The sequence below is a fragment of the Tasmannia lanceolata genome, unplaced genomic scaffold (assembly GCF_043159265.1).
Source record: "Tasmannia lanceolata isolate RefF3 unplaced genomic scaffold, GAP_Taslan_0.1 ptg000054l, whole genome shotgun sequence".
NCBI lineage: Eukaryota > Viridiplantae > Streptophyta > Magnoliopsida > Canellales > Winteraceae > Tasmannia > Tasmannia lanceolata.
In genome coordinates this window covers 2,237,225-2,251,196 of record NW_027518731.1, presented here as the reverse complement: position 1 = coordinate 2,251,196, position 13,972 = coordinate 2,237,225, and the positions used below count along the sequence as shown (strand labels likewise).

At 39.8% G+C, this 13,972-nt stretch overlaps 1 protein-coding gene and 1 long non-coding RNA gene across 3 annotated transcripts; both read left to right on the top strand.

Moving 5' to 3' along the window:
* The first annotated feature begins 986 nt into the window (after nt 1-986).
* Nucleotides 987-10,444, top strand: LOC143864711 (uncharacterized). 2 transcript variants are annotated; one of them, XM_077375490.1, is made up of 2 exons: nt 987-2,386; nt 9,760-9,918. In XM_077375490.1, exons 1-2 carry the CDS (start codon nt 1,232-1,234, stop codon nt 9,889-9,891), a joined length of 1,287 nt encoding a protein of 428 aa, XP_077231605.1. In that variant the 5' UTR covers nt 987-1,231; the 3' UTR covers nt 9,892-9,918. The 2 variants fall into 2 exon arrangements, with proteins under 2 accessions (XP_077231605.1, XP_077231604.1); XM_077375489.1 differs by lacking the exon at nt 9,760-9,918 and adding an exon at nt 10,042-10,444 and having other exon boundaries at nt 1,009-2,386.
* On the top strand, nt 2,396-9,014 carry LOC143864713 (uncharacterized). Its single transcript, XR_013241340.1, has 2 exons — nt 2,396-3,235; nt 3,320-9,014. It is a non-coding gene; the product is annotated as an uncharacterized LOC143864713 (long non-coding RNA).
* Nucleotides 10,445-13,972: the final 3,528 nt, after the last annotated feature.

Genomic DNA, 13,972 nt, shown 5'->3' with positions numbered 1-13,972 from the left:
AAGGATTCCCAGCTTCAATAAAGAAAACCACCATCATCAATGTGGAAATTAGAGAGATCACCAACTACATCACAAAGCCATAAACTGGTCACTAGATATGGCGGTGTTGGCCCCAACAACTTCAGAACTCATGGGGATAAATATCTTAAATTAAAACAAACAGGGCCTTCTGTTTTCACAATCCGTAACCTTCATGGGGCAAGAAAATGACAAAAATATCCCTATCTTAATTAAAATAAGGAAGGTTTACTTTGGTTATCTTTTATGGGATAAGAATATTTTTATTATTTCCTATGAGCATTTTGGTTATTTTGTATGAGATACATACATTTTGGTAATTATTACTTTGGTCATTTTCAAAAAATATAATCTACTATTTTTTTTCCACAAGCATATAATCTACTATTTTTCAAAAAATATTGTACGACCCACACCATAGAATGATACAAAACCGTCCAGTTTGATGGGCCAAAACATAAATAGGTTGCGCCTCAAAAATAATTTTCATAAGATGATCCCAAATTCCCAACCTTCTGATCTATTGAGATTTCCACAATATGTAGTTTCTCTATAGATTAGAGGGTTAGGATCGTCCTATGAAAATGATTTTAAAGGCACAATCTATTTACGTTATGGCCCATCGAACGGTTTGGATCATCCGGCAGTGAAAGCGTACACTATTTTTTGAAAAATACAGGCTTACATCATATAAAATCATGAAGGAAATTGCACTTACTCTTATAAAATCTTATGAAAAAATCATCCAATACGTAGTTTCTCATATAAAATCTTATCAAAAAAAAAAAAAAAATTACAAAGGAAATGATATGAGCACAACAATGTTTTAATAATTACACTAAATATTCTTGTCTTCTATTATTTAAAGAGCTTTGAAAGATTACTATTACAATTCCAAAAAAGCTCAAGACAACTAGAAGATAATAGGCAAGCTGAGCTTGTGTAATTATTAAAACATCGGTTATGCACATATCGTCTCCCAATCATTATTTCACTGTAAAATCTTTTGATTTTATCAAAACGGCTCCTTGATCTCATCTGTTGGACACTTGTTAGTCTCTCTCCCTCTGAAGAAAAAAATATCCATTTCCTTACCTGCAAGAAAAGACTCAGAAACCCTTTTCTCTGCTTCTTATATCAGGTGCTTTTGATTCCTTATCTCTGTCTCTTTGTTTGTATCAATTTTTTTTGGGTTAGGGTTTTGCTTTTGTTTATGGAAGAAACGGGAGAATTACAAGACTGGGAAGTGCTTCCAAATTCGGAGTTGAGTCCTGTTTCTACACCTAATTTAGTTGTGAATTTGAGAGATTTTGAAGGAATCGATGGAGACTCAGAAGGCATGATTAGGTCGGATTATTTTGCCCTAGATTCTAAGAAAAGATACGCCAAAACTGTAAAAAAAGAGGATGGGGAGGACAACTTTGCCCTAGATTCTGATAATTCGAGTTGGGTCGATCCTTGTAGTGAGTCTAGGTTTAGAGATGAAGGGAAAAGGGAATTGGGTTTGAAAGGGATCGAGTTAGGGCATCGAAATTCGGGCGAATTTTGGTCGGATTCGGGGAAAATTGGGGATTTTGAAGGAAAAGGAGAGGTGGGTTATGAGTATGATGTGAAAAGGGAAGTGGGTTTGGAAGGGATCGAGTTAGGGCATAGAAATTTGGGCGAATTTTGGTCGGGTTCAGGGAAAATTGGGGATTTTGAAGGAAAAGGGGAGGTGGGTTATGAGTATGATGTGAAAAGGGAAGTGGGTTGTGAAGGGGTTGGGGAAATTGAAGGTAGTGAGATTGAAAATAAGGGTTGTAACAAGTTTTGGGTTGATTTGGGTGGGAAGAGGATGGATTTGGGGGAATTTGAGGGATTTGAAGGGAAGAGTGTGGTGGGTGATGGAGATGGTGTAAAAGAAGACTTGGGGTTTGAAGGAATTGGATTGAAGGATGAGAATTCGATTGAATTTTTGTCTGATTTGGGCGGGAATGGGTTGGTTGATAGTGAATTCATGGGTGTTGAAGGAGAAGGTGAACTGGGTTCTGGTGGTTCTGCTAAGATAGGAGAAGGATCAGAGTCTTTGGCTGTTTTGGAGAGTGGGAACCAGTCAGATGGGCCCCACTCTGCTGAGTTTGATGAAGGAGGGGGAGGTGATTTTAAGGATGAGACGGGAAATGGTGCAAATGGTGATGGAGAGAAGAAGAGGATGATTTGGTGGAAATTGCCTTTAGAGCTTTTGAAATTCTGTGCTTTTAGGGTTAGTCCTGTTTGGTCTTTTTCCATTGCTGCAGCTGTGATGGGGTTTGTTCTTCTTGGGAAAAGATTGTATACAATGAAGCGCAAGGCCCGTAGCATTCCGCTTAAGGTTAGCATGGACGATAAGGTGAGCCTTTTTCTTTTTTCAAGCTGTTTGGTTATTATGCTTGATCTACTTCAATGCCACTTGATGTTTATGAATGATCTTTCTTTGTCTATTCTCTCTGTAGAATGTTTTGTGCTACCCGTTATCCTATATTTGAATTTTTTTTTTTATTTTTTTTTTATGTTTTCTCAATATATGTTTTTCGTATTGAGGTAGGTGTCAGATGGATTTTGATCTTTAACAACCCTTCCCCCGAATTTTAGTTTCTTTACATATTTTTGTTGCCTTAGTTATATTTTCATCCTTTGGGCAGTTGAGAGGTTTGTTTGCCAACTGCTCTAATTATCTACTTTCAAGCTGTCTGTGGTGCCTTCATACACATGTATGTCTGGATGTTCCTTCGATGAGAGGTTTGGCAATGTCTCTCCATATTGTTTGAACCAAAAAGCTCAGGATTTTCAGATTTTAAGAATGAAATTTGAGGTTTTTGGTCATTTTACTTCGTGCTATTCTTTATTTTGATCTCATTTCTTCATTTATCTTTTAATCCCATCCATCACTGCTGCTTCTCGGCATCCAAAACTCCATCCAAAATTTCAATGACGTGAAAGCTTTGACTAAAGCATGGCATTCCAGATGCAACAAGAGCAAAGTTTTTTTTTTTGGGTTGGTTCTAGTTATGTTTTTGAAGTATGGAGAAATACCTCTTAGAAAGTGATCACTAAAATAGTATGTTCTTGTACAATTGTTTGAAACTCTACTTCCAGAAAGCAAATAATTCAAGGTATATATTGTTGAACTTCTGTGGAGATTGTAGACCTGCCTAAATTGGAGGTCCTTCAATGAAGGAGAGAGAACTCTATACCCGAGGTACTAATCCTGAAGTTTTCAATCTCTAAGATTCCTAGCCTTCTCTAACATCTTGTTCAAAGCTTTGACCAAGTTGGTGAACAGGAAAGGGGAGAGAGGATCACCTTTCGAAGACCGCAAGAACCCTTGAAGAAGCCATGCGGTGAGCCATTAATCAAAATGGAGATCCAAGGGGAGGAAATGCAATTATAAATCCAAGTCCGCCATGTTTTACCAAATCCCATACACCACATAATGTAGTCCAAACAGTTCCACTCAACTCTGTCGTGAGCCTTTCCATATCCAATTTGCACAACACACATTTGTTCCTGTTACATACAAAGTGATCCACTAGTTCCTTAATAGTGAGGACAGCATCAAGGATTTGTCTTCCTTGGATGAAAGCGCTCTGGCTATGCGAGATAATTTTGCCCATAACTTGTTCGATCCTATCTGTGAAGACCTCTGCTAGCATTTTGTAAGCACTATCAACCAAACTGATAGTTTTGAAGTCGGAAGGGCTTTCTGTGCTGTCCTCTCAGGGACTATAGCAATAAATGTAGCTCCCGTGTTTCTGTCGAACTACATGTTCTTGTAAAACTCCTCAAATAGGCCATCACATCATCTTTGACTGTATTCCAGCAAACCTGAAAGAAATAAATATAGATAGAAACAATCCGGCCTTAGGACACGGTTAACGTTCACTGTAAACAAAGTTCTGTGGAATTCTTTCTTGCTAAATCTCTTTTCAAGAATGCTACTGGTCTTCCTGTCCAATTGGCTAGGAAAACTCGATCATCTGAGGAGTAGAGATTGTGATAGACTTTGACAAACTCCTTAATAATGTTTGCCTGGTTTTTTGTTATAACTTCATTGATTACAAATGAGTGGATCGTATTATTTCTTTTCAGGCTGGCAATTTCGTGGAAATAAGCAAATATTCTTTTCCCCTCCTTAAACCACTATACTCTAGACCGCTGCTTCCACATCATCCCTTCCCGAAGGACCATATGATTATAATCTTCTTTTAAAACATCCTCAGCTTTACCCCCTCAAAGGATAAATGGCCCAGGTCTTCCTTGATGTTAAGATCATTGATTTGACTGAGTCGGCTTTTTTGAAGTTTGCCAGCCCTTTTTCTTCTCGGGCCCACCTCCTAAGTTTATCTGCAACAAGTCTCAACTTCTGCCCAATTTTAACATTTGTTGTTCTGAAGGTGCCTGGACTTCAAACGGTTTAGCTTTAACCATGTTAATGGTCCCACATTATTGGTTGATAGAGAATCAAAGTCTATTTACCAATGAGTCACGAAATGCTGTGGTTCTTACATATGATTTCTTAATTTATTCAGAAGTAATTCGTTGAGATCGTGCACCTTTCTTTTCTAGTTATAACTTTCCTATTTATAAATAAATAAATAAATCAACAAGTGGGTTGCTTTCCACCAATTAGCCAAAATTGCAGTCATCTTGGGCTCCTGCAACCAGGCGAGTTCGAATCTAAAAAGAGAGGGCCCTCCTGGGTCTAACAGCATAAAGGCAGTGGTAGAAGTTCTCAAAAAAAAAAAGGCAGTGGTAGAAATCGGCTTAGGCAAAGCGGTCTAGGAAGTATTAGGAAAATGATTAAGCTAGACTTGACACTTAAAGAATCTGTTCAATCTGCTTCTACTTTGGTTCCTCGACCAAGTGAATCTCGCCTCAATAAGCAGTAGAGTAGATCCACATGGTGTTTAAAAACGCGAATATGACACGGAACGTGGCCAAGAAAATTCCTTGTCGACTCAGCACGGAAGCGGCCAAGAACGCGGTTGACATGGTCATAACTCGGTAGAGTCAAAGGAGTTTTTATTGACTCTGTAGGGCAAAGTGCGGAATGCAGATGCAGTGCAACACGGAATGCGGCCAAGGTAAAAGGGAGTTGACTCGGGTGAGTTCCGAGTCGAGTGAACGAGTTTTTAAACACTGGATCCACCAATGCATGCCTATTGACGAAATTCGAAAATACTAACATACTGTTGGAAATACTGGCGCACCCAATAAGATCTTCTAGAAATTTGGTGACGTTAAAATCACCCAAATACACTACGTCCATCTAGATCTAACATTGTCTAGCTCTACCCATAAAATGTTCCGTTTTGCGGTAGCGTTTGAGCTGTACACACCAGAGAACACCCAAGCGGATTTGTCATACTCCATTCTGAGAAGGACCAAAACTGAAACTGTACCATGATTTTCCTTTACCAAATCCAACAGGGACCTATCCCAAAGCACATGAATCCCTCCTGCAGCCCCAACTGAGTCAATGCTATAAAAGTAAAAGCTAGGTTTGGATCACAGCTCTATGTGCAAGGATGTATTCATCCCTTCAATTTTCGTTTCTTGAAAAAGAATACCCTAAAAGGAGAATCCCTTCTCGATTTGGACGCCACCCCTTCTCCCCTAGCCTCTTTCTTCTCTCTTCTCCTCCTCATCTCTCTTGGACAAGGGCTTCTTTCCCCTCTTTCCTTTCTCTCTCTGTCTCTCACTTCAGACCCCTCTTTTCACCCTACCTGCTCACGATTGTCCAGCCACTCCACTTCCCCCTTTGGACTTTCTTCTTCTTGCCTTTTACCTCCCCTAGCTCATGACTATGAGCCCTCTTCTTTTCTGCCCTTTCTCCCACTTGTACCCCCCCTACCCCTCGGGAAAAAATCCCTTAAACATGTCCCTTCTTTTCTTTTACAATCTTTACCGTAACCAATCCCATAGCATTGTCCTTACCATCCCTTGCCCTAATTCAGCTACCTACAACCATTCCTCCTTCCCTCTCTAGTTATTGCTTTGAGCCTTATTTAGATTTATTTTCTAGAGCTGTCATTTATTCTACATTTGCTTGAGATCTGGAATCTTCGTCATTAGTTAGTTGACTCGCTTGTATGGATCTAATGTGTAGAACCTACTTGGGTTGATTAATTTCATATTGATGGATGGACTCAATGGCTTTGACTTTCCATGAAAACGTTAGTTGCAATTAATTATTATGTTATGTTTTAATTTGTTTTGGGAATGTATGTTACTATCCATATTGAATTAGAAACCATTCTAATGCTCCAAGGTTCCCAGAACTGACTTGCGAACCCTAGGTTTGCACCAGGTGACCTTGGAAAACCAACAGGACATCATATTCACAACCATACATATATATGATAGGTTTGATTGATCTTTTTTTTTACATGATTTAAATATCAATTCATTCATGTGTGAAAATGTGAAAACTTATCTACAGATAAATATATAAATATAAAAGCTATAGATAAATATATAAATATAAGGACTCTGCAATTGGCATATTAAAAATGTCAAAAATCAGGAGAGAACATGATAACCATGCCATGCCAACCAGTCTTCAACCTTGTCTGAGATAAATTTTTTTTAGGAAGTGATATTTACGCCCCTTTTTATCACCAGGGACACCCAGCGCCATTGTATCAATGACTAAAGGGGGGCTAATGTACTTGACGTCAGAAAACTCCAGTGGGTTTGATTGCCCCGTACACTGGCGCTGGGTGTCCCTGTGATCTAAAGGGGCGTAAATATCACTTCCTTTTTTCTTTTCTTTTTTAAAGATTAGCGTTGTTAGCCATCAGTTTGTCCGGCACATATGCCAGACCGTGGCTTACTTCAAGTCCTATCTTGAATTCCAGTTCCACTCGCTATCTTCACTGAACCCTTGCTCGTTTACCTACGCAACAGTTCTAGAAGGTGCTATTGAGTCTCGCTTTCCCCCCCTACTATTACGATTGCTGAACCAGTGGTTATTGTAATAGTCGGGATCAAATGAGGTTCTAAGATGTGTACAGGTGTCCTGGATTTTTCCGGTATCTTCACAACACAAGAAAAACCGGGCGACATACCTGAAAATATGATCTCAAATCTCCGACTTGCACTCTACTTCATGTGCTCATGATTTAATATTGATATCATTAGCCAGTTCATTTAAGATCCATAAATGTTCTCATTTTTAGTACTTGGCAGTTGTACGGCTGATTATTTGCTTTCTTGAGACTTTATAGCATGGCTCGACATACCTTCCAGACAAATCTTCTTTGCAGCTCATTGCTGTTGTAGATGCGGACGATAGATACCCTTGATGGTCATCATTCACTGTTGGCTTTTGTATCTTCCTAGGATCTAAGTCCATCCAAACTGGCACAATTGATTGTTATTGTCACTGGAGCTCTGTATTTTCTGGCGTGACAACACCAATACCAATCTTCTAATCCCATATTCTATAAGAGTGTAGGTGTAGACTCATTGGTGCAACCTGTTGAATGTCACTGTACATCTCAATCATAACTAAGTCAACATTCCCCTATAAATTAGAAGAGTGCAGACGTATGTAGGGAATGTGCAGATATATGCCGGGAAGGTGTAGGCAAGGGTTTTGGGTGAGATTTAGGGGCACATGGATAAAAGAATAATATGTAGAGATACGAACTGAAAAGAAAGAGGCCAGAAATTAAAGAGAAAAGCTCGGAGAAAAGAAATGAAGAAGAAAGAAAGTAGCCTTTAGGCTATGGTTCAACCAAGATTGGAGCAAAAATCTTCTTTTCTATTATAATGCATTCTCAAAAGCGGCCAAACGACTGACATTTATAGACAAATAAAACTTGGACTCCAAGACTTAATCCACTAATTCTATTAGAACTCAAATACCAACTCAAAACAAATTAGATTTCCTATAACTCAACTAGAACAAAAAAAAATCTCTACAAACTAATACTCCTAATCAAAACTTACTTTTTTTAGTAAAACCCAATCCTACTATTTTTAGTAACTACAAACTTACTATATTTAGCAAATACGAACTTACTATACTTAATAATTTTGATAAGGACAACCCAAAGGTACTTTAATGATCCCCCTAATTGGTATTGGCACCCCTTATATAACAAACACTTAAAATTACAATATTGGCCCTACGGTGGTCCCCACCATTCTCCCTTGCTTGAAAAGAGTCGACCCATCGAATATAATCATTACTTTCATTGGTTGGTGTACGTAGCTTGAATCTTTGCATGTGTTTCATATAGTTATCCTTTCTAGCAGACTAAATATTTACTTCACACATGAAGCTTTGGGCAAGGTCCGCCTTTGACGTATTCCCTGTAATGTGTCAGCTTAGGTGAAAAGAAACTTTGGTCCTCCGCTTCCTTAGGTAGTTTTTGCTCGCATGTCCTGAGCAAGTAGTTAAAATTCAGCAAGGGTCCAAACTCCAAATACTATAAGTGACTTTGTTGGTGTGATTTGATGCTCCACTGACTATGTCTAACTATTTGATGCTTCCAAGTGTGCTAGATGGTGGTTGTTTGATCCCTATATAATGTTCATGGGCCATCTTCTGGCGGGACAAATTTTGTAGCCACTTCTGAATCCTCAGGTAATGTGAGTGAGCTGCGTACCGTCGAATTGTCGTTGGATGATGATTGCCACTGTTATCTATCGTTTGACATTGAACACTTTCCACTATCAATCATTGTGCGGAAGCTGTCTCTAGATGGCTAAAATCACTTCTCTTTTATGCATGGCTGGCTTGATATATTCACTAAGTTTTCTGGATTTTAATACAAGCGGACGCTTCACTGCATGCGTCTTGGCTTTCACGGCTTTCTTTTCTCGAAACCTTTAAGCTCATAGCATTTTATATTCCTGAAAAGCCTTCAGCGCACTTTCCAAGAAGTTGCTCCAACGAATAGCGGGTGGGTTTCTCACTAGCCTTTGATTCTGCTCCAGTATCGTGAGCACCCCCCCCCCCCCCCCCCCCCCCCCCCCCAAGCCAGTTTATGGGCATCTTCATTAGCAAATCTCTTCATATGATAGTAAGTTGGGTTTAATTGTCGAAATTAGGCCCCTAGTTTCAGAGATGATGTCCACTAACTTCCAATGGCAGGTTGCTTTGCTGTTGGCCCAAGCAGTAACATTTGATGGATCACCTTCTATTATTAGTCCGCCGGTCCTAAACTTTGCGACTCAAAACCCCACAATAGGGTTTTTGTCTCCGCCTCATTGAAGTTGCACAGACCAGCTGATCCTGAAAATGATAGGAACACTTGGACACTAGAATTACAGAAAATGCCACCAATGTCCGCATGCCCCGGATTGCCTTGCGAGCTTTCATCAAAGCTGAATTTCACACATCCAGTTTCAGGTGGGTGCCGCCTAGGCACAACTTTAAGATTCTTTCCTCTTTCAACCATTATCATCCTCCAATTTCTAAGAATTTCTCCTACACTATAACTAGATGTAAATTTGTCGCTTCTACCCCACGATGTGATATCAATTTTGATGTCGAACAAAATTCTTCCCCATCTTGTCTCTTGGTCTTTGAATATGCAATTGTTCCTCCTTCAACATACGTCAAATCAAAGGAAAAGAAACTAACCTTGATAGATCTTTGAACTGTTCAAGAAAGACTGATACTTTTGATAATAGCCATCCACAAATATTGTGAGAGAGAGGGCGGTGATCCATAAGGTGTTCTAAAGATTCTTCATTCTTCTTCCATAGGACACGTCAACTAGCAAGGTGGATCTTCCTTCTTTTGAGCCGCTTGCAAATATTAATCATTTTATTTTCCACCGTCCATTGAAAGGCTGCCACCCGAGGTGGGTCGTGGATTTCAAAATCCTTCTCTTATAACGTGTTCATTTATCTTGGGTTTTGTGGATATCTGTTTAGCAGATGAGAGATTTGCAAGAACAGGTGCCATTATATCTTTCTATTCTTAAAATTTCTTTTTTTCCTTTTTCTTTTTTCTCTTTTTGGTACTGATGGATATGAAATCTGCAGAAGGTATCTCAGTTCATGACTCGTGCGGCACGCCTCAATGAAGCTTTTTCTGTCGTGAAGCGTGTGCCCATCGTTAGAGCTTCCCTGCCAGCGGCCGGAGGGCTTACTCAATGGCCTGTGATCGGCTTGAGATGAGCTGTTGCACAATAGAGAAAGATGATCTACATGGTCAGCTTTGCATATTTTCACACATTCTCTCATATATATATTCTCTTTTTTTGTTCTCTCTCTTTTTTTTTAATGGTACTCAATATATATTCTCTTTGGTGTGTAGCTTTCCTTTATGTTCTATTTATGCATGAAGTTGTGTTAAATAACTTGTATTCTTTATGACTTGGATCTGTATTTTCGTAAATTTCTTTCTAATTTTGCGCTTGGCAAAATTATGGATTGGTTCTTGTCATGAACAGATGTTGAAAACCCACTAAATGTCATATCCATGCAGGAAATGATAAGATTGCAATACATATTAGATCAGGTTCTAAACAGTAGGTCTGCAACTTGGGCCGGGTTGAGGCCAACCCAACCCGATCCTCGGGTTGAGAAGGTTAACCCTAACCCAACCCGCCTGTAAATCTGTCAACCCTAACCCAACCCGTCTAACTCAATTTTCCAAATCGAGTTGGGTTTGGGTTGGACAAAAGCAGAAGAAATACAGAAAAAATAGATATTTGGTTTGGGGTCAGGTTTAGGCGTGCAATTTGTATAGGGTTGGGTTGAGCTTTTGCTAAAAAATGAATTGGGATCAACTCTAACCCTACCCAATTTTATGGTAAAAGCTCAACCCGAATTCCCAAAAATCAACCCAAGTTGCACCCCTAGTCAGGTTGGGTCCGGATCTGGCCGCAATAAAATTACGATAAAATAAGGCGGGCAGGGCCGGGTTTGGCTTGGGTTGCCTAAGGCCTCAACCCTAACCCAACCCGGAATTAAATCGTGTTGGCTTTTCCCAATCCAATCTGAGGGAAGGCCAACATAACCGGAGCCAAAATCAGGTTAGATCGGTCGGGTCCAAACCCGACCCAAGTTGCTCCCCTACTAAACTTTTGCACATTGTACAGAAGCTGTAGTATATTGCAATATGGAACAGATACCCGCACTTTCTTATTTCAGTATTGCCACATCATTTCTTACTCTAATCTTCTCATTAGCAATGAAAGTTACAATCTCGAATATGCTATCAACAAACAATAAGAGAAGTTAGTTAATAAAATGTGGAGTGCCATTATCGAATGCATGTTTCATTACCCATGCAATAATGAGCAAATTTTTCTCCATGGCAAACACTCGGAACGAATTCGTTTATGCAATAGTTTTCAAACAATGCATATTTCATGTTTCCCAAAGAACATATTAATGAATTTGTTTTTATTTGGAGTCCAATACTCAGTTTTGGAGTAAAATCAATTCTAAAAATCCAAAACGAACAGGCCTAACTACGGATGGGAAAAGTTTAAAATAGAGAGAAGTGCCAATAAGAAAGCAAGAGTGCATAGATGAAGAGGCAAAAAAAAAGGGAAATGTTATCAGCACTACTGTATTTTAACGAGGGCGCTCCTCACTTTATTAAAAGTACGGTATGGTCCGCATCATAGGATGATCCAAACCGGGCCGCACCCTAAATAGGTTGTGCCCCAAAATCATTTCCATAGGCTGATCCTAACCCGTTATAGATCGGAGGGTTAGAATCAACCTATGGAAATAATTTTTGGGCAGAACCTATTTAGGCTGTGGCCCATCTAATGGACGGTTTGGATCATCCTATGGTGCTGGCCATACCTTACTTTTAATAAAGTGAGGAGTGCCCTCATAAAAAAAAAACAGCAGTGCTGATAACATTTCCCAAAAAAACATAATCGGCAAATCTTTACTAAGAAAGACGAAAAGAACATCCCCGTTTACACTATTTTAGTGGGGGGAGTGAAATATAGTCATTCATTGGGTTTTGTTTTAGGTACTTTTTGGATGAGACTCTGAAATTTAATTGTGATTCTGACTTCTGAGTATCGATTGTGCTATAATCAGTTCTGAAGAAAATGATATTGGCAATAGTCTCACTTGGTTAACACTATGTTCTAATTGATTTTGAAGTCAAAATTCTTGGACTCAAAATCAATTCTCAAATTCCAAAAAACCAAGATGGCCTTAGGGTCACATAAATATTCCATGGATTTTTTTTTTCATGGTAGTAAACATGACCTAATTGTCTGCCTTCACCTGCAGTATTTTATTTCACAAGAGGCCAGTTTACTCGGTTCTTCAAGTGTTGGTAAGGGTGTCAATTTTGGCTCGGGCTCGGAAACTCGCTCGGCTCGGTAAAAGCTGGGCTCGAATCCTTAACGGCGGGCTCGGTAAAAGCTGGGCTCGAATCCTTAACGAGCCGAACCGAGCCGGCTTGCCAGGCTCGTTAAGGATTATATATATATATATATGAGGAAAGTGAAGCTACACCGCCGGTGTAGCTAACTTAGCCGCACCGCCGCTTAAAATACAATGGGCCCACATTGTTTTGGTGATCCAAAGAATTCATTTGATTGGCCCTCACATAGATAGGGTGTCCACCAAAAATCAGCTCCATAGGATCATCCCAACCCTACAATTTGTGGAGGCAAAAATGAACGTGTAAAAACCTTCACAAATTTGTCCATTTTTGCCTCCACAGTTTGAAGGTTTGGGATGATCCTATGGAGCTGATTTTTGGTGGACACCCTATCTATGTGAGGGCCAATCAAATGAATTCTTTGGATCACCAAAACAATGTGGGCCCATTGTATTTTAAGCGGGCGGTGTAGCTAAGTTAGCTACACCGGCGGTGTAGCTTCACTTTCCTCATATATATATATATATATATATATACACACACACTAAAAGGGTTGTCTATGGAGTGAAAGGGGGAGGCAAAATATGTCACTTCTTTTTTGGAACCCCATTTGTTACTTTGACCACCCCCCGTGGTGTAAAAAAAGTAGTCAAATTACACTAGATAGGGCTGTCCAGGGAAGATGAGGGGTGTGAATATATGATTGCCCTTAATATAAGCCAAGCTCGGTAAGGCTCGCGAGCCTGGCCGAGCCGAGCCGAGCTCGAGCTTGGTTCGAGCCCGAGCCAAGCTTTTGAGCTTAACGAGCCGAGCCTGGCCAAGCTCAGCTCGGCTCGGCTCATCTCGTTTACACCCCTAGGTGTTGGAACCAAGATTTTTTCGGTGTATATTGCAACAAACAAAAATTTGAACCAAGATCCTTTCCTTGCATATGTCTAGGACTAGGATACAACGATAAGCACTGGTATTCAACGAAAAGATCCTCCCTTATTTTTTTTGAAAGAAAAAAATATATTAACACACGCATGCCACGTCCACCACCCAGCTCTGTGCACGTGCGTGGTGAAGATTTTCCCAAGTTCTCTATGGTCTTCTTCTACGAAACTTTAAAGATCATCCCTTATGTTCATTCTACAAACACATATGATGCAGATCCAGTGAAGGGTGAACTGGATATCTTCAAAGAATGGATCCTAATTAAGGTGATAATGAGCAACGATAACCTCAACTTAATCCAATGTCATTAGATTGTGAGCAAATACAACAGTCCATTACAGCCCTATGTGTTGAAAAAAATCTGCGGTGCATAGTGCCCAAGTAAACGGAAAAATAAAAATAAACACAAACCACATGATGAACACGGAGATTTTCCGTGGTTCAGCCAAGATGCCTATTCCGACGGGCAAGAACACAATCTTGCACTATAGTAAAGAAAAAATACAGGATTACAATGGGAGTAACTTGCAACCCGCAAACTGCAACCCTTTCCCCTGTCATCTCAACTAAGACCTTACACAGAGTAATATGAGAAAACCCCAAGAAAACCCAAGAGAAATCCCCAAGAAGCACCTCTCTCTCTCTCTCTCTCTCTCTCTCATGCCCCGAAGCCCT